Below are 21,124 nucleotides of genomic sequence, written 5' to 3'. Positions count from 1 at the left end.
TTTTTTTTGCTCTTTGATTGTCAGTTTACAGCAACTTTGACTTGCAGGTGAGAAAACATGCTCATTGACCTTACACCTGCTGTGCAGAGCAAAGTCTCTGTTTGTCTCTGCATGATATCATCCTGGATGGCCCTGCACCGACTCAAAGACAGATCTCCTCATACTTCCTCCCAAGCCTGGCCCTACTGCCCCTTTCTACATTACTGTTGGCAGCGCTATCATACACCCAGTATCACAAGTACGCTGCCTAGGTTCAAATTTGACTCCTCCCCCTCTCATTCTCCTCTCACATTCACAATGTAGCTAAAACCTGTAATTTTTTCCTCCATAACGTTGCAAATATCCACCCTTTCCTCTGTCGCTTTACTGCTAAAACTCTGACACAGAACCTCATTCTCTCACGTCTCGAATATTTTAACCTCCTGCTGTCTGGCCTTCCTGCCTCTCACCTGTCTCCTCTACAATCTATCCTAAACGCTGCTGCCAGACTCACTTTACTCTCCTAAATCTGTCTCCGCATTTCTCCTGCTGAAATCCCTCTCCTGGCTTCCTATAATATCCCGTAATATACACAAAATTCGCCTCACTTTTAAGGCTATACACTCTTCTGCCCCTTCTTACATCTCAGCCCTAATTTCTCGCTATGCACCATCCTGACTCTTGCGTTCTGCTCAAGAATGTCTTCTGTCTGCCCCTTTTGTATCTAAAGCCCTCTCCCGCTTAAAACCTTTCTCACCGACTGCCCCGCACCTCTGGAATGTCCTTCCCTCAATGTACGACTAGCACCCTATCCATGTTTAAGACCATCTTAAAACCCACCTCCTTATCGAAGCATATGTGTAACTCAATGGCTGATACTATACACCTCGTACATCGACCTTGGCCCCCTGCAGACGCACTTACCAGAACGCCCTCCTACTGTCTCTGTACGTTCTCCCTACCTACCAATTAGATTGTAAGCTCTTCGGGCAGGGACTCCTTTTTCCTAATGTTACTTTTATGTCTCAAGCTCTTATTCCCATTATGTGTTATATGATTATGCCACGTGTATTACTGCTGTGACGCGCTGTGTACATATATGGCGCTATATAAATAAAGGCACACACACACACACATATACATATACACACACATACACACATATACATATACACACATACACACATACATATACACACATATACATATACACACATACACAAATATACATATACACACATACACACATACATATACAAACATACACACATACACACATACACACATACATATACACACATATACATATACACACATACACACGTGGGGCTGTATTGGTATTTTGGATATCAATATAGAAACATATTTACTTCTAACACACAATGCTATGCCAGCAGTATTTCATGATTAGAAGTGGCATTACTGTACCATTATACCGTGACCACTGATTACTGGAAAGTTGGAGAAAGCTCTATAATGTTACCCTATTTTATTTTTAATATGGGTCTCCAGAGCTGAACCTTAAAAATATCAGCTTCGGGCACAACCTGAACCTCGTGCTGGGAAAACAAAATGGAGGTTTGAAATCCCTCCCTCCCCCCCCCCATGGCATGCAGGCCAATAGGAAGCCGCAATGTCATCCGTCGCAGCTCCCTATTGGCAGTGTGCCGCTAAAAACCAGGAAGTAACCAGCAGCATCTTCAGAGGTACCGCAAGTTTTTCGGAGGCGCAGGTGATCCCCGGAGCTTAAATGAACGCGGTTCAGCCTTGCGAACCCCTGCTTCATAACCATTACAAAATACCTATATTTCAACTTATTTAAAAAAAAAAATTCTTTTACTATAGCTTAAATATATCATACACCTTCCAAAATGGTGTCTGGTGTCTGTTAATTGCATTAACACTAGCATTTTTCATAGTATTTTTCGGGGGGGGGAAACACCAATAGAAAGGACTCCGGAACACTTTGTATTTTGTATTCTTTTTCCTTCCTAACCGTTCTGCTTTATTTTTGTCTTGCAGTTGCCAAGTTTAACTATATTAAGACGGAGAGTTTGTTTGTGCTGGCGCCCATTGGCTCTCTATCTATGGGCTCCATAACGAGCGCCATGGGCCTGGGGTTTCTTCTGTCCATGCTTTTCTTCATAGAGCAGAACATCGTAGCGTCGCTCACAAATGCACCAGAGAACAGGTAACGCGGGCCACCTACTCTTTGGGAAAGAACCTCCCAGTACTTTCCTACATCTGGTCTGTAACTTCCTTCTCTTCATGCTGGGGCCGTGTTCAGTTAGTGGTGCTATTCCATGAGACACCTCATTCCTCAGTCAATGGGCCACATGTTGTCTTTCTATAGCACAAGGTGTCCCCTTTACGTAGGGGTGCTCTTCTATGGGTGGCAATATGTCTATATATTGCAATGCCAGCCAAAGAACCACCTGTCGCTCTATGCCTTCGATGTTGGGGGGAAAGGGGGTCTGGATAGTAAAATTGTGTTAGATCCTGTCCTGTGCAGTGAGGCGCGAGCCCCTCTGGCATTTTGAGGACTGGGAAAGAAAGGGGAAAAAACTTACACTTTCATAAAACTGAAGCACTGTTATTATTTTATATTCAGCATGGTTTTTGTTGTTTTAAAAAAAAAAATAATGTTTCTATATTCTCATGCTTTATTATTATTTTGTGCAAACGTGTATAAAAGTGCTTCATAAAATAGGCATAATATAGCAAGCACATAAAAGCGCGAATGTAAAAGGAAACTTTTTTTAACTCGTAGCGCCATGTTTTGTATTCTACATAATGTAAACTAATCTGTGTGTGTGTGTGTGTGTGTGTGTGTGTGTGTGTGTGTCGCAAGGACCTCATCCCCTTTTCATTATGTATATCTATAATGATTTGTTATGTTCCGCTTTTTTTGTTGTTGTTAACACGGTCACATGTCAATAACACCTTTGTACAGCAACATTTAATTGTCTGTGTTATAATGTAGCAATCACAAGATCTTTCATTTATTTATTTTTTTAGTTTTGGGGGGGAAAAGAACAAAATTACATTGCCTCCATATTAGAAAAGTAGGTGAAACATTTGTTAAATGAGTAATGAAAAGAAGTATACTATACAACAAAAAACAAGAAGCCCAAAGCTACATCCAATATGACAAAAATATGCAGTGAAATACCTATATATCTCTTGAAAAAAGGGTAATTTAGTTAAACCCTTTGGCCAAAGCATTATAAGCCAGCAAGCCACTTCAAGGCATGACCATTAGCAGGTCCTAACACTAACTGATTAAAATTCTTATTTACCTCTATAGTTAGAGGAAGAATGAAAATGTTTAATGAAAAGGAGTGCAGGAAAAACACTACCGTGCTCAATGGACGTTGCCATTCCCCATCGTCACCCATTAACTGGAACACTGTACAATAATACGGAGAGGGATCCATGCTGAAGGAGAAAAGAAGCAAAAAGTGACGCACTGGGAGTGCTCATTTGCATGTCATTACCCAGAACCCTTTGCTGCAGTGGAAGCACTGTGATTATGGGTTGTCAGGTTTTTGAACCTCAATGTACGGAGAAATGCGCAGCCTTTTTTAGGACCTCTTCAGTTTGTTTTTCTCCGTACGCGATTATGTTATTCCTTTTCATTTCAGATTGGTGAAAGGCACCGCGTATCACTGGGACCTCCTGCTCGTGGCCCTGATTAACACCGGGCTGTCTGTCTTCGGGATGCCGTGGATACACGCGGCCTTCCCGCACTCGCCCATGCATGTCCGAGCACTGGCCAACGTGGAGGAGAGGGTGGAGCACGGACACATTTACGAGACGTAAGTAAGATGATCTAATACAGGGGTGCTCAACTCCAGTCCTCAAGATGCCCCCCCCCCCCCAACAGGTCAGGATATCCCTGCTTCAGCACAGGTGGTGCAGTCTTTGGCTGAGCCACCTGTGCTGAAGCAGGGATAGCCTGAAAACTTGACCTGTTGGTGGCCCTTGAGGACTGGAGTTGAGCATCCCTGCTCTTAATACTACTCAACTAATTCATTTAAATAACGATATAAACACAGAATTTTGAACCCACCAAATTCATGTCCTATTTTTCCCTAAACCTACGATATCGCCAGCATACTACTTGTTGGAAGTAGAGACATTTTGGTGAAGAGAAGAATGTTGCAGGTGAAAAAAAAACCAAAAAAAAACGGTCATTAAAACTATTGTAAAAAGAGATTTTGAACGTGTTTAAACAAGCGAAATCACTCCAGGGATTCGGCATGTTGACATGGTGTCGCTATTATTTCTGTAATAAATCACACTCTGTAACAATGGTGGTTCCTGCCTTTGATTTTCTGCGCTTGCCGGCAGTCAGCAGGTTGTCAGCATGCAGAGAAGATCAGAGACATCCCTTTTCCAGGCCCAATCACTCCTCTCTGCTGCACTGAAACATCGGCGTTCCGGCATTCTTCTCATGTCATTATATAACTCCACACGTTGACACTTTGAGAATAGTTACATGTAGCACCTTTAGTTGGCCAAGACTAGTTGGACTTATTTAACTCATTCACTGCCCTCTGGCATTGCATATTGTGTTTGGGAGAGACCAATGTAAGTTCCCATATCATCTCAAGCGCAGCATCCAACGCTGCACAGTGATGCAGAGTATCCCTTTTATAGTTCCAGCCACGGAAAACCTATGGCCGGTTCCCCAGTGGTCACGGCGTGCGCGGCGCACACCAGATACACGCCTTATCAGGCATGCCCCAGTGCTTCCTGTTGTGGGCACTCAGTAAGCGCCATGGCGCGTCAGCCAGCAGGGAAGACAAGAATTTTACACGTGGTGTCCGGGGAGCCAATGGCAGGGCAGACAGTTTGGACCAATAGGAGCGCAGGTAGTATAGACCAATGGACACCCTCCCCCCCCCCCCCCTGTTTTGTCCACGTCTCCCATCGCTCCCTACAGACCACAGATTGCGGCTTTTAGCTGTGCACGCGACACCAGGACGGCGTGCAGCAGTCAACACTCGGGCCGTAGACTAAGAGGGATCCGATTTTTAAAGATGGCTGAGCAGTGTGACCTATGTCATGTTCATTGGTGGTGATGTTCTTGCAGCTCTAGTCTATGCCACACTAGTAAACACCAGGACCCTCTCCCCTACGGCTGTGTTGGAAAGTGTTTGAGGACATTAGGCTGGCAGAAGGGACACCGTGTAAGGGAAGGCTCCAGCGGTGCTGTTCTGGTTTAGATTTTTAGACAGACAGACACACACACTGTGCCTAATGTATCCTCCCGGGAAGCTGATCTTAATACAGTTTCATGACCACATTCTTATATAAAGCCTTCATCTTAACTCTTTTGTCCTTCCAGTTGCGCAATGGATTGTCATGCGTCTTGGCAAGGCCCTTTTCTGTAACACATCATCCATTGTCTAGATATGCATTGTATGGGGTTCGTCTTAATATTAACCAGAGCAGTAATGGTACTGGATCAATGTACCTTGTTCATAAGTGGAGCTGTGTAACAATAGAAAGCAGTATAATTTGTTACAGAATAAAAGATCATTGCACGTCGATTAAAAGGACTAGTTTGCTGAGAGAAACAGGAGACTGAGCTTTAACCTGACACCACTTTGTGTTCTGTGGTATGTGGGATGCAGAGTCGATTGGCTGGGCCTTTAGTTCAGGTAGCGCCTTGTTTTTAAATCTATAACCTTTTCTTTGCTGGAAACAAATGCTTGCACACGAGAGTCGCAACATAGGATCTAAAGAATATGGGGGTTATTCCTTAAGCGTCAGTAGTGCCGATCGGGGCATTGTAGTTGTGAATGGAAGATTGCATGTGGTAATGCCACAGTCTGCATCCTTGGAGCGTTATGGGTAACGCTCTGACTTTGCATTGCTGACCCCTCCAGTAGCAAAGGGTTAAAGGTACAGACTCTTAGTCACTTAGTTGTGTAAAAACAATAAATTGTCCTTAACTTTATCATGCTGATCCCATATTTCAATGGTAGAGTGAGTGTAGTGCTCAACAATCAGACCTGGTTCCGTCTGTAGAAATGTGTGAATGAGTATCCAGGTGAAGATGGAGTGTCCACAGTATAATAATACAATTAAACTGGAAGGGATAAGTGTCTAGTGGAGTCCACATGACACCCACATCACTTGACACTTCAATAAACACCCAACCAGAATGTAGATATGTGTATAATAATGTCCGTTGTGTACAGGATATATCTTAACGCACTGCGGCTCTTTACCTGTACACTCCAAGGGACACTCCCATCGTCTGTGGCGTGCAGTCCATCCAGGTGTAGATTCAGAGTTGTAGAGGATGTAGATAGAGCACAGCCAGGGAAATCCTGCTTCTGGTATCCAAAGAAGGGAAAAAATAGCCAGGCAACTCCAAACTAAATAAATGATCAATTTATTGCATGCTAGAAAAACAATAAAAAACGGACTACATGAACGCACCTACGCGTTTCATGCAACAGCACTTTATCAAGTCGATCATTTATTTAGTTTGGTAGTGCCTGGCTATTTTTTTCCCTTCTTTGGATACCAGAAGCAGGATTTCCCTGGCTGTGCTCTATCTACATCCTCTACAACTCTGATCCCATATTTGAGTGTGAGTTCCTCCAGTGTCTTTACTCCTGGCTTTTCTGTAAAATGTGTGGCGCTAGCTCTCTGGCATTGAAAAGGCCACTAAATGTCTCTGTAAAGCGCTGCGTTAAACTAGCAGCGCTATACAAGAACAAACCATTATTATAATTATATATATGTATATATATGTGTGTGTGTGTATCTGCAGCCTACATCCATCTGTACAGTGCAGAGCAGGCAACTAGGGACAAGATGCAGTAAAAAAAAAAAAAAAAAAAAGTAGAAGCTATCTCTGAATAGGTTGCTGGCTTCGTTCTTTAAAAGCTTGGGCTCACACTTACCAATATACAGTATATTGACGGTGTGAATGCTTAAAGCATTTGGAGAATGTGTTATCTGAGCAGTTAGAAGTGGTATATAATTTGAGACCTGGTTAATAGTTCTGCACATCGAGGCTTGTACCGTCAGCTGCAAAAAGTACAATAAAAGATATTGAACAGTATTCAAGCCCATGTTTACGAAGTGGTGCTATATACCACACGTTTCCAGCGCCAGAAGATGTTTTCTGGCCAACTCAAGTTAATGATGGTAGTGTTTTTTCCCGTGCTGGAAGGTGTCTTGTGGAATAGCTCCGGTCAGTGTATATAGAGCATCGTGCTCTCTATTGCCCATAAATGGCTCTTGCATTACTACGAGAATCTAATGCAGCCGTTCCAAAATCCCAATGACATAGAGGTTTAATGTACTGGAGACTTTCACCGTGTATGGTCCGAGAAAATAAGTAAAACCAGTTTGTATACACTACCACACGATGGCGAACCTCGATGAATACTCCGAGATATCCTTGTTCAAGAAGGGAAAAAGCTCATTTATATCTCCTCGCTCACTACATGTATAACTGGTCATGTGACTAGACCATAGTCATGGTATCTCCTCGCTCACTACATGTATAACTGGTCATGTGACTAGACCATCGAGTGTTTTTGTTGTCTGTATTGAATATTACAAATGTTACCACTCATACAGAAGCAATGATATTGCGGTAGTAGCTGCATTCGACAGTTTGCGCTACTCTACCTTTTTAACTGGACCAGCAAGACTAGGGGTGACCAACTCCAGTCCTCAAGGGCACACCTACAAGTCAAGTTTTCAGGATCTCCCTGCTTCAGCACAGGTGGCTCAGTCATAATGACGGCACCACCTTTTCCCGGAGCAGGGATATCCGGTAAACCTGACCACCTTGGTGCCGCCGCCTGAGGACTGGAGTTGGCCACTCCTGAGCTAGAGCGTTCACCGCAATGCAGGAGACACTTGTGAGGTCTGGAAGGCTTGTGGGCATCTCGATCTCCTGAAGAACTCTCATGTTGGTCCACTACAAAGAGGTACAATCCGCAGCAAGTCTGCCTTAGACATGGAAAGTGGACTTCCCTGATTTGTAAACTTTGTTTTTTTGTGAATGGGAAACTATTTTAGTTTTTTTCTAAGCAATTTGACTTTCCCTTTTGATCCAGTAAACCTCTTTTTTTTTTTTTTTTTTTTGACGGTCTGCTGTTTATCTCTCCCCTAGGATTGTGAGTGTGAAGGAGACCCGTCTGACATCACTGGTAGCCAATATCCTGGTGGGCCTCTCCCTCTTCCTCCTGCCTTTCCCATTGCAGTGGATTCCGAAGCCTGTCCTGTATGGCCTCTTCCTGTTTATCGCCCTGACCTCTATTGACGGCAGCCAGCTCTTTGAGAGGGTGGCCCTCCTGTTGAAAGAGCAGGTATGTATGTTGATGTTCTGGTGGTCCGTGCTCAGGATGTGCACACAGGTATATAGTTTGTTAGATTTGGTTTCCCCAGGAAATTTGTGTTTTTTGAAGCTGTGGTAATAACCCACCAAAGCCTAGTTAATATTGCATTAGAGAGGCAATCCAAGCTTTTACATTTTTCAATGCAGGATTAAAGCAGGGGGTCTCTGGAGATGAACCCCATTCATTTCATCCCGGGGACCTCCTGTTTTCTGGAGATTCTTACCTCCTGTAGTGGGTGACGGTAGCTGCTCCAGGGTTCACTATATGTCTGCTTCTCAAAGCTCCCGCTCCTGCGGGCCAATTGGAAGCCGCGACATCATCCGGTGCGGCTTCCTATTGGCCCATGTGACAGGGGAGCTTTAAACTGCAGACATACAGACACCCTCTTAGGAGATACGTATCTCTGGAAGCAGGGAGTCCCCAGAGCTGAAATGAATGGAGTTCAGCTCCGGAGACCCCCTGCTTGAAACTGGTATTAAAAAAAAATGAAGATAAAGGGCTTGTGTTGCTCCTGGAACAGCCTCACGTGCAGCCTCACGTGCAGCCTCACGTGCAGCATCTCTGTTTACATGGCCTGTAAAACTCTACTTAAATCAGAATCTAAAGCAAGTGAAAACGCCAGTGCATCGCTCAATACACTTCTACAATGTGATCTACTTCTACAATGAGCCTGTGTGTAGACACACGCACTCCATATCCTGCTTCAGTATCCATATCCGATTAAACAAATGATTTGAATAGTCCATGTGTCTGGATTAAAAACGGCTGCGAAACCAAGTAACCGACAATTAACTTGCCGTTTCTGAAACTATGCGCACACAATAGCGCGTGTTTAATGCCAACAATGCTATATTATGACCACTTCTTTTTGTGAGTGGTCTGAAACAGGAGATCCACTAAAGGAATGCATTGCTTCTGTAGTTTCGTACATATTCATACACGTCCCTACTATGACAGGACAAATTAATTGGGATTAAGCCCAGCCCAATTAGGATTAGGACAAAATGTTCCACGAGGCAGGTTCAATCAGCCCCTGCAAGGCTGCCTGCTGTCCTATTGTACTCGGAATTGCATCTTTGATCCACAAGTCTATTACTGCTTAGCTCGTACATGTCAGTTGATGGAGGTCTCTTAATGTTTCCAGAAGGAACAAGCGTTGCATTCTTTAAATCTCTGGTACCCGAGGGCTCCTGGAGTGATGACCACAGCACAGTGACTGTGTAGACTGGATGGCATCTTTGAGTGTTGATTTGTATGTGCAGTTACTGTACTTGGGGAATGGAATTGCGTTACTCAGTGAACATATTCCTTTTTTAGAGTGATTTCAATTCTTATTGTTACATTCTGTTTCGGTATCTGGCTTTTCGCCATTGTTTTCTGTCATCACCATAATCCAGATGAAATGTCAGAGGGGTTGTGGCAGGACGGCCTGTAGCCGAGGTCAGGGAACACTCCACACGTGTAGTTTCAGGATAATGAAAACGTTCAGTGGCTTTATTTCTCCACAACATAACATAACATGTGGGTACACTGTCCCTTCAAACCAAAACAACCTGCTCCACATTGGGAGAGCTGACTAACACACTAGGCCTATCTAGCAGGCTGGCTGGCTAAACCATTACCAAACCATAAGTGTATTAAGCATTCAGGAAAAACAGATGAACAATTCTTACTTTGGTTGAAGTAGTGACTTTTGTGAATCCGTCTGGCTAACAGCTCGCATAGCAGTGTGCTCTGGTCTAAGGCAGCCAGCTACTGCCAGTAACAAGATCCTTTTCTACCTTGCTGGCTATCAGGTGTCAGGTTACCTCCTGATTTAACCTTCTGAGTTAACCTTCTGAGTGCTGGATGCAGCACTCAGACATATGTTTCCCAGGCATACCTGATAGGGGTTGACTTAACCCTGTCACATACCTCCCCTGTTTGTGTGTGGCTAGGGTCCCACACGGCTGAAGCCCGACCCTCCACTCCTTCTCTTGACAAAAAATCAGCATTTCCATGGTCCTTTCCAGGTCTATGCTGTATATCAAAAGAGAAGGGTTGGAGGGCCATATACCACCTGGTCAACCTTGAGTTTGTGTCCTTCATGGTGTTTAACCACTTCAAGGGCGCATGGTCAGTGACCAGGGTGAAGTGTACTCTGGCGACATAATGTCTCAAGGCCTCAATTGCCCATTTTACAGCGAGGCACTCCTTCTCAATGATGGAATACCTCACTTCCCTTGGGAACAGCTTCCGGCTGATGAACAGTATGGGGTGTTCAAAACCATCAAATTGCTGGGACAGCACTGCTCCCAGTCCTACCTCTGAGGCATCCGTCTGGATGATGAAGGGCTCTTTAAAATCTGGGCTCCGAAGAGCGGGGCCCTCTGACAGGCACTAATTTAGCATGTCAAAGGCGTTTTGGCACTCCCAAAACCATTTAACTTGGGTCGGGACACTCTTTTTTGTCAGATCTGTTAGGGGTGCAGAAATGTCTGAAAAATTGGGGATAAACCGCCTGTAATACCCTGCTAACCCCAAAAGGGAGCGGACCTGTGTCTTTGTCTGTGGGGTGGGGACTTCCTTTATGGCGGCCACCTTGCTAGCTAGTGGCCTTACTATCCCTCCCCCAACGGCATAGCCCAAGTATTTTGTAGTGGATTTACACAGGGCACATTTTTTTGGATTTGCAGTGAGCCCTGCTTCTCTTAAGGACGTTAGGACTGCCCTTAACCTTTTTATATGAGACTGCCAGTGTCTGCTATAGATGACAATGTCATCCAAGTAGGCCGCGGCATATGTCCTATGGGGTCGTAGTACCTTGTCCATTAACCTTTGGAACGTGGCTGGAGCCCCATGTAACCCAAATGGCATAGTGACGAATTGGTATAAACCGAGAGGGGTGGCGAAGGCAGTTTTGCATTTGGATTCTTCCGCTAGAGGTATCTGCCAATATCCTTTCGTGAGATCTAGGGTGGAGATATACTCTGCTTTACCAAGAGAGTCAAGCAATTCATCCACCCTAGGCATTGGGTATGCATCGAATCTGGATACAGCATTTACCTTTTGCAGATCCACGCAAAACCTCACCTTCCCATCTGGTTTAGGGACCAACACTATAGGACTACACCATTCGCTGTGGGACTCCTCGATCACGCCCAATTCCAATATGTCTATTATCTCCCTCTCTACCAGGTCTTTTCGGCCCTCTGGCAATCTATAGGGACGGGACCGTACTTTTACGCCAGGTTCTGTCTCAATCCTATGGGACACTAAATCAGTCTGCCCTGGCAGCTCAGAAAAAACATCTGGGAACTGGTCACATAATTCTAGTAGGTCTGACCTTTGTTCCGTTGTTAACTGCCCTCCCATGGGAACCTGATGGTCATTGTACGTACTACACTTTGGAAGCTGTGGACCCAAATCCGTCTCTCCTTCCCGAGGGTGGATGAACAGCGATCTCATCGGTTTCCAGGGTTTCAGGAGGTTTACGTGGTAGATTTGTTTACCCTTCCTGGACCCTGGTTGAGAGATCTCATAGTTCACCTCCCCGGTGCGGCGGAGAACTTGGAAAGGACCCTGCCACTTCGCAAGGAGTTTACTCTCTGATGTCGGTAGTAGTAGCATCACTTGGTCCCCAGGTTGGAAGACCCTCAAGCGAGCATTTTGGTTATACTGCCTTTCTTGACGTTCTTGAGCAGATTTGAAGTTTTCCTTAGCAAACCGACCTATCATGTCTAGGCGATTTCTAAGGTCTATGACATACTGAAGGGTATTCTTGGAGGGGGAGGGCTCCTCCTCCCAGGATTCCTTCAGTAGGTAGAGAATACCCCGAGGTTGGCGTCCATATAGGAGCTCAAACGGGGAGAAGCCTGTAGATGATTGGGGAACTTCTCGTACCGCAAACCGCAGGAAAGGGAGAAGTTCATCCCAAGCTCGCTTTTCAGTGTCCACAAACTTCCTAAGCATGGTTTTTAAAGTACGGTTAAACCTCTCTACCAATCCATCAGTCTGAGGATGGTAGACTGAGGTCCGGACGGATTTTACCTCCAATAACTTCAGGACATCCTGCATTAACTTTGCCATGAAATTTGTTCCCTGGTCAGTTAACATTACTTGGGGGAAGTCCTACCCTAGAGAACAGTTCTAACAGCCTGTGAGCAACCTGTTTAGCAGTGGCTGATCTCAGAGGGAAGACCTCAGGATATCTGGTGGCATAATCTACAACAACGAGTATAAATTTATGTCCCTTCGCAGAGGGTTCTATAGGTCCCACCAGATCTACCCCAATTCTCTCGAATGGGACGGCTACCAAGGGCAGAGGGACCAAGGGAGCCGGCTTCTGTCCTTTTTGGCTAGTTAACTGGCATTCAGGACATGTCTCACATAGTTTCATGATATCACCATGCATGCCTGGCCAGTAAAACCGGGACGAGATGCGGTCCGTGGTCTTATCTCTGCCCAAATGACCACCCCATGGGAGAGTATGGGCTAGAGTGAACACTGTTTTAATCAACCCTTTAGGGACTAGCATCTGTCGAATGACCTCCCCTGTTTGTTTAACCTTATTCACACGATATAGGATGTCATTCAACAGTTCAAAATGTGGAAACACTCTTACACCTTGTTCATGCATTATCTTGTTGTTGACCTGTACCACCTTCTCATATTGTCTAGCCAGAGCTGGGTCTTCCCTCTGCCTCTGACGGAAGTCAGGAAGATCCAGGTCTGGCAAAATTCCCGTATCTATCTGTTCCCCACCCTGGTCATCTCCGGCCATGACCTGCAGTCCTTTGGGCTGACTAATGTTACCAAGAGTCCCAGCCTTTCTTAACCAGTCCTCTTTTTCCGCACGTCTCTGTTTGTGTCTTTGGGACGTGATGTCTACGGGGGAAAATCTCTGGGGAAAAGGGAAACAAGTCTCCGGGCTTCTCCGGTACCAGAGAAGAAGGCTCCGTAGGAGTAGGGGCCAACAATGTTTCGAAGTTGGGCCAGTCTCGGCCAAGTAGAACAGGAGCAGGTAGCCAGGGAGCAACTCCAACTAGCAGGCTAGCCTCTTGATCCTTGATACGTCTGTTGCTTGGAATTAGGCCCTCTAGGATCAGGGTTTTTCCAGATCCCGAGTCCATCATAGCTTTGACTATTTTCCCCTCCAGAGATGCTGGGACTAACCACGGATTGTGGTCCCCTCGGAGAGAAGCTGTGGCAGTGGTTCTGCCATATGAACAGTCCATCTCATCATCTCCGGAGTCCGCAAACTCGGTCGTCAGCGGAAGCTCTCGACGGGGTTCGGTGTTTGGACCTCTCCGCTGTTGGATGGGATCCTCCCTTCTGGTTGGTGGTGGTATCCTCTCCACCGAATGGGAGACGGGAGTCCAGGTTCTCGGGGAATACTGTGGGTGGTGGCCTCCCTTGGGTTTTCCAATGGCCTCGGACCTGGGACGGGCGTCTCTGCGGGAGTTTGTACCAGGAACTTGCTGAGCTTGATGTTCAGCTTGCTTCTCTGCTAGCTGGAGCTGTTGATCAAGGAACTGAGAAAAAATTGTCTCCATTTTTTTTTTTTGTGTGTGGCCCTTCAGATACAGGGGCCGTCCGACATCCCACTTCTGACACCACCTGTGGCAGGACGGCCTGTAGCCGAGGTCAGGGAACACTCCACATGTGTAGTTTCAGGATAATGAAAAGTTCAGTGGCTTTATTTCTCCACAACATATCATAACATGTGGGTACACTGTCCCTTCAAACTAAAACAAAACCTGCTCCACATTGGGAGAGCTGACTAACACACCAGGCCTATCTAGCAGGCTGGCTGGCTAAACCATTACCAAACCATAAGTGTATTAAGCAGTCAGGAAAAACAGATGAACAATTCTTACTTTGGTTGAAGTAGTGACTTTTGTGAATCCGTCTGGCTAACAGCTCGCATAGCAGTGTGCTCTGGTCTAAGGCAGCCAGCTACTGCCAGTAACAAGATCCTTTTCTACCTTGCTGGCTATCAGGTGTCAGGTTACTTCCTGATTACCTAGCTTCCTCCTGAGTTAACCTTCTGAGTGCTGGATGAAGCACTCAGACATATGTTTCCCAGGCATAACTGATAGGGGTTGACTTCACCCTGTCACAGGGGTCAACACTGGAATACTTCATATCCAAAATCAAATAGATGTTTAATCAAATCCGCAGCAAGAGGGTAGCCGAGCGCACCAAACAAAGATGCAAAAAGATCATTTTAATAACTGAACACAGTCCTAGAACATCCAGCGTTTCAGTGACTAGCACCTTCTTCAGGGATACAAACAAAACAGACCCTTATAAAGTGTCCAAATAACCGCACACCCAGAAAATGATCACCCACCTCCCTCTAGCTGGTCCAATCTGGCGTTACTCCAACACAAAAGCCTGCCAAGAAGATGCAAATAGGTTCCTGATAGTTTCATGGGGACGTCGTCATGACGCTGTTGCGTGTGACTCAGCGGTACCCTGGGTATTTCTACAGTGCTGTCTGAAGTTTCTTCAAAGCGTCTGTGAGGAGTTAGAACACCATGGTAACTCGTAGCCAATCGGGGTGATCCTTCTGTAGAGGAGAAGGATTTGGAGTTACATTGTATATAGCGTGTGCAGATGTCATGCATAATTTACTCAGAGATCTTAAGTGTTCAATGTGTCCCATTGTGTTTTCCTTATAATAGCCCCTTAACCCATAACCACGGTTTTCTTAAAACTTGTACATGCTTTAAAGTGTGTGTGTGTGTGTGTGTGTGTGTGTGTGTGTGTGTGTGTGTGTGTGTGCGTGCGTGTGCGTGTGTGTGCGTGTGTGTGTTTGTGTGCGTGTGTGTGCGTGTGTGTGTTTACCCTACATGTACCAACTTTGTGAAAGCTCTGCTGCTTGTGCCTAAAATCTTCACTGGGCTTGGTCTCTACAAATATGGGCAAAAAAATAAATGAACAGCCTTTTTTTTCCTTTATTGCCCCTTCTTGTAAAGTCCTTATAAATGGCTTTGCTGCCTGTACGGATAAACTTACCAGGGCTTAGCATGAAGTCTGCACAAGGTGTCATAAAGCTGCAGGTACCCACATGACTTCTGTGTCTAAGATCAGGGATGGGGCAGATTGGGCAGGACACGTCTGTATGTAGCCCATGAAGTTTCTTTAATGAGATACAACAAGAGCTAATGAGTGCAGGGTCCTGACCCGATGAAACCCATCCATCAGAATCTAACCATCCTCCACTGAAACCAATGGTCATTAGGAAGTCTGTGCAATAATAATTAGTTTACTAATGGTCTAGGGGCAGCTGATTACAGCGACTATCATGGTTCCCTATTCTCACGGATGTGTACTCCTTTGTACTGTATAAAGAGCAATGTTTGTGTTTTGGAGTCTGTGTGGTTAACAGTCTACTCTATTCTTTGCACAGACGGCTTATCCTCCGACCCATTACATCAGGAGAGTCCCACAAAGAAAAATCCACTATTTCACAGGCTTGCAGGTTCTCCAGCTGGTTATCCTCTGTGGTTTTGGAATGTCGCCTCTGCCCTACATGAAGATGATCTTTCCTCTCATCATGATAGGAATGATACCCATCAGGTACGGTATATAAGTGACTCTTGTGTCGGCAGGTGACTGAGCCTAATAAACCCCTGCCTAAAAAAGTGTGCTCTGTCATTTGCTCGTATGACCGTTTTTGCTTTCTGAAAATAATCACATCATTTGTTAAAAAGGAAGCCCCAAAAAATTGGCGAAACCACATTTAAGCAAAAATCTGTTTGCCAGAACCCGGCGTGCATTATTCACCAGAATTTGCCATCCATTTTTGTCGCGGCAAAATGTTTGCGGTTGCTGATTATTGGCGAGGTTGTGTACATTGGCGACTTGGTACCATTCACAACGTTTTCATCTGTCTCTCTGCCTACGGCACATGAATAAAGAAGAACATCTAAATACAGTAGGCGTTCCCTCTTCATAGGCGAGTGTTTCTCCTCCTTGCTCTTATTGTTCGTTTACAAGACGCCAACCTATTGGGTTACAGTGGGAGAGGAAGGGCAAGGACATGAAGTGGGACTGGGTATACAGGAGCAAAATGTTGACATGGGTAAATAGGGGGTAGCTTCTAAACAAGGACAACGTGGGTTAAACCCATTGCTTTTTGAGGGAGAATAAGGTGAGTCCAGAAGGTTAAGAGATATTGCACACGTCTAAGCCAGAGGGACTTCATTCCCTCTAACTAAATACAAAATAGCATGCATACTTGGCACTAAGGGATGATATGTAGATGTATTATTATTATCGTTCATTTGTAAAGCGCCCACATATACCACAACGGGGTATAGAGTTACGTACTGTATATTACGGAAACAGAGTTTCATACATATGAGGACGGATATGCACACGCGGATACAGAGCGGTAATGAGGTCCCTGCTCGTGAATGATGGCAGTCTAGAGCAGGGGGGCTCATCTCCAGTCCTCAAGCCTTCCCTACAGGCCAGGTTTTCAGGATATCCCTGCTTCAGCTCTGATTGATTGAGCAACGTGCTGAAGCTGGGATATCTTGAAAACCTGATCTGTTGGGTGGGGGAGCTTGAGGATTGGAGTTGAGCCCCCCTGGTCTAGAGGAGATGTACACCAGTAAATCCCAGCTCATAAGACCCTAATCTTGGAGGGGTTGGAAACCAATGTAAGTATGTTGTGGAAGAGGTCACAGGTTTGCCCTGCCTGTTTACCCCGAGTCCGATAAAAGAGGATTTAGGTGAATTAGTGGATGGTGAGGTCAGGAGATGTTCCAGTAGAACAACCTATTGATCCACACACACAATAATGCTCATCAATATTGTATCATCCTGTAGCCTTGGGAATCTCTTGGCTTTCAGAAGGATGAGCTCAGATTACAGCTATACAATTCCCCTTCCTTTAAAGTATACAACAAAAAACAAACAAAGATGCCCAAAGCTACTTCCAATGTGACAAAAATACACAGTGCAATACCTATATATCTCTTGTAAAAGGGTCATTTAGTTTAACCCTTTGGCCAAAGCGTCTTAAGCCTGCTGCCACTTACAAGGCATGACCGTAGCAGGTCCTAACACTCCCTGGGTTAAAATTCTTATTTACCTGGATAATTACAGGAAGAATGATCGCATTGGATCTGTCGTAACCTGGCAAAATGAAACTAACCTGCCAACTTGGAAAGTGGGGTGGGGTATGCTTAAACCTTGGGGGTGAGGGGCCACTACCCTCCCATAAGCAGCCACATATATTATGTGGTAATGGTTGGGGTTTCTCAGAGCTTGTTGGAATCTGTGTATTTTGTTTCCCTTCCTTTTAAGTTAAGGAAATGTTATCAATAGTCCTTTATTTAACTCTATTTGGATACTTTGTTCTATTTTTTTTAATTTCCTTGTTTGCATGCTCTTGACTTGATTTTTGGCAAAAAAGAATAATGTGTTTTCTTGGTGATGGTAGCATTTGGAGCATACAGGATGCCATACATCCAATTTGTATTGCCATATATTTCCTTTAATTCAAAACGCATGCATACATTATTTATCTGACGGTCTATACCCAGTTTTTCAAGGTGCCTACGGTTTTTGCTCCAAATGACATGTTTAAATCAACGTATAAGTTGGTATATTATAACACTATAGATATAACACTACAGTGCATGCAGCTGCTTTTCCAATTCTGTACAGGCACACCCTGCATTAACGTACGCAATGGGACCGGAGCATGTATGTAAAGCGAAAATGTACTTAAAGTGAAGCACTACCTTTTTCCCATTAATCGATGCATGTACTGTACTGCAATCGTCATATACGTGCATAACTGATGTAAATAACACATGTGTAACAGGCTCTATAGTCTCTCCGCTTGTGCACAGCTTCGGTACAGGTAGGGAGCCAGTATTGCTGTTCAAGACGTGCTGACAGGCGCATGCTTGAGCTGCCGTTTGCCTATTGAGCGATATGTACTTACTTGCGAGTGTACTTAAAGTGAGTGTCCTTAAACCGGGGTATGCCTGTAGAGTGTTTCCACTTACAAGCTACATCTGCATGTAACATACCAAGATATACAACATACCAACATCTTTTTGCAATGTACCAAAAAAATAATCTCCTTGTTTTCCTCCACAGATACAACCTACTACCCAAAATCATTGAATCAAAATATCTGGATGCCATGGACGCTGAGCACTAGTATGGATTCACTGTCCTGGGAATGTACGGATTTGTTTTGGTTGGAAGGATGGGAATTACTGGAGCCCTGTTGACACGAGACTCTGGATCTGTATGGTCACAGCTTTACAGTGTAATGAATGACCAAAGCAGAGATGACTTTTAAAAACCCAGAGGCAGCCAAGCTTTTCACGATGGTAACTGGAAGCCCCCAAAGATGCTATGCCTGTCTGCTGCCTCTGGGATTAGAAAGGGTTTCTTTTTAGAAGTACCTTCTATCTTAAAAGAACCAAATGTTGATTTACTAGGACTACGACCATTTCTTGCCACGATTTCAAAAACGATGAGGGGGCCAAAAAAGTTTTTTTTTAATTTTTTTTATTTTTTCTCTTATGAGCCTTGCAATACTTTTGAAATGACTTTGTAAAGGGATACCGCTCGACCCGGGCAGATCTGAGTACAGGGAAACCGAAGGAGACCTTTTTGGAAGCGCCATTTATTGTTGAGAATGTGGACTTTCAACTAATGTATCCCTATATATGGCAATGTTGACAAATCAACCAAAAGTGTTCAGATGTAGGTATATATATAGTAGCTACTTCTAGAGCAGCTATAGAATTTAAGCTATTTGAGACTTGTTTGATTTTGTTCCTTTTTTTATTTTTTGGGTATAAGTCAAAAACGTTTAAATTTGAGTTGTGAATTTGCACGGCAGGAACTTTGGCATTATGCACAAATTCACTCAGATACCAGCACTTCTTCAACTTTAAAGCTTATGTGTGTTGCTTTTTGTGCGCGCGCGCGCAAACATCCATACATACACGTCTGACGGTGCATTTAAAATGCATATTTATGTATAATGTTTATACAACACTAGTGAAAGGTGTCACACTAGGATTTAATATATGACCTCCTTACTGGAAGTCCAAAGAGCTGACAAGCTTTAACGATGGTAACATGGACATATGCTCTTCCTTTTAGCCCAACAAATATCAAGGCAAGAAGGGTGTGAATATTGTAAACAAACTGGAAGCCTTTAAAATGAAGGCATTGTTTGATGCTTCTCTTGAGAGCTTTGACCCTCTACTGCTGGATAAGTTTATATGCACCTTCCTTCAGAGCAAGCCTAGCTGAATGGGTTGTTCTGTCTGCACAAAATGCATCCGATATAGAAAAGAAAAAAAGGCTGCATTTTATCGGGATTATTTTTCATAGAATCTGGTACCATTTATGGGGCCAACCCCGGGAATCTTTGATGGGAGTTCTTCTTACGTTTTCTAGTTAATTAATGTTCAAGACCACACAATGGTCTTCTTCATGACGACCTTTACCTTATATGGTCTGTCATAGATGTATTGCAGTATCTATTTGGGACCTTAACAAAGAATCATTTTTGTTTCCAAAGTCTTCTGTAAAATACCTAGAGGAGGTCCGGTGACTGTCGTCCATGCTGTCTCACCAAAGATACGTTTTGTGTTGGCCTGTTTTTGTTGTTGCATTGCTCACGTTGTTTCAGCCTGGTTGCTGAACGTAGGTATTTTTCCTGCAAAGTGCAGACTTTGTTTTCACAAGAACCCATAATTTTTTTTTTTTAAATATACTGGAATATAATGGGGGAGCACGCTCCATTTCTTAAGTACCTTCACTAATGGCTCTAGATACTCCAGTATCTGACGTGAATTCTGCATGATGTTTTCAATGTATGGCTGAAGTTGTACTGGTTTTTTTTGTTTTGAGAGAGGATATTTTTGTAAATACTTAACTGTGTTAGTTTGAGGTCAGTTATAACCATCTAGGTATACTCTTCCTGTGTCTACATTTTGTTCTGTATTTTGTTTGCAGTGAAGGTATTTTTTTTTTAAGGACGGTAATTCATGTTTGGGCGAAGAAACAATCCTTTCCTCACTGACCTTGAGCATGCTGCTGTTTATATGGATACCAAGTATCACTATATACATTTGACTCCACAATATCTGTGTTTAACATATGCTGACTAACATTTTGCTTTTAACCACAAAGTGGGATAGTTACTACAATGATGATTCCCTTAACTTGTGTTTACTGGGTTAGAGGAAGTGGATGTGTAGGTGTGTTTGGGGGGTGGGTGGGTGGGGGGCAGAGGGGAGAGAGAGTGATGTAATATGAGAGAGACTATGGAAGTCAGACGTGTAGAGAAAAACCCAGCATGCTCATTTTCAGAGGGGGTCCTGAATGCTATGTGTTGCTTTAAGTCTAGTGTTCTTTGCCTTGAGTGGTTCTATTCTGTAAATATTTGAGATGCCTGGAATCAAAGAGAACAGAGCACCGAAGAAAATATATGAATAAACAATGTCTTAAAACAACAAAATCCAAAGTGTTGTGGCGTAAAGTGTATACAATGTAACACAGGACCAGACATTCTTCTGTGTCAATATGCGGACTGCCCCATGGCAGGGATCTCTGTCTTTAAAAAGGCCCCTATTCCAAATGCCTTCCCTTTTTAGCTCCATTTATTTGAATGAGCTATAAACCTCCCGAGCACATAGGCGTTGACGGCTTCGTGGCATATTGGCTAAAGCTGGGGTTCTGACATTCGGTCCTCAAGGGCTAGCCACATGCCAGGGTTTCGGGATGTCTTT

At 44.2% G+C, this 21,124-nt stretch overlaps 1 protein-coding gene across 6 annotated transcripts in view; it reads left to right on the top strand.

The window, feature by feature from the left end:
• SLC4A11 (solute carrier family 4 member 11) overlaps positions 1-20,874 on the top strand; it is a 253,507-nt gene extending 232,633 nt beyond the window's left edge. For all 6 annotated transcript variants that reach the window (XM_075572646.1, XM_075572644.1, XM_075572647.1 and 3 more), the window contains exons 16-20: positions 2,002-2,170; positions 3,624-3,797; positions 8,132-8,327; positions 15,754-15,923; positions 18,465-20,874. In XM_075572646.1, the coding sequence (XP_075428761.1) occupies positions 2,002-2,170; positions 3,624-3,797; positions 8,132-8,327; positions 15,754-15,923; positions 18,465-18,528 (773 nt within the window). In that variant the 3' untranslated portion in view covers positions 18,529-20,874. The remainder of the gene's footprint in view (positions 1-2,001; positions 2,171-3,623; positions 3,798-8,131; positions 8,328-15,753; positions 15,924-18,464) is intronic.
• The last annotated feature ends 250 nt before the right edge of the window (positions 20,875-21,124 follow it).

Source organism: Ascaphus truei, chromosome 1 (genome assembly GCF_040206685.1).
Source record: "Ascaphus truei isolate aAscTru1 chromosome 1, aAscTru1.hap1, whole genome shotgun sequence".
NCBI classification, from domain to species: Eukaryota; Metazoa; Chordata; class Amphibia; order Anura; family Ascaphidae; genus Ascaphus; species Ascaphus truei.
This window is presented reverse-complemented; position numbering and strand designations above follow the sequence as displayed.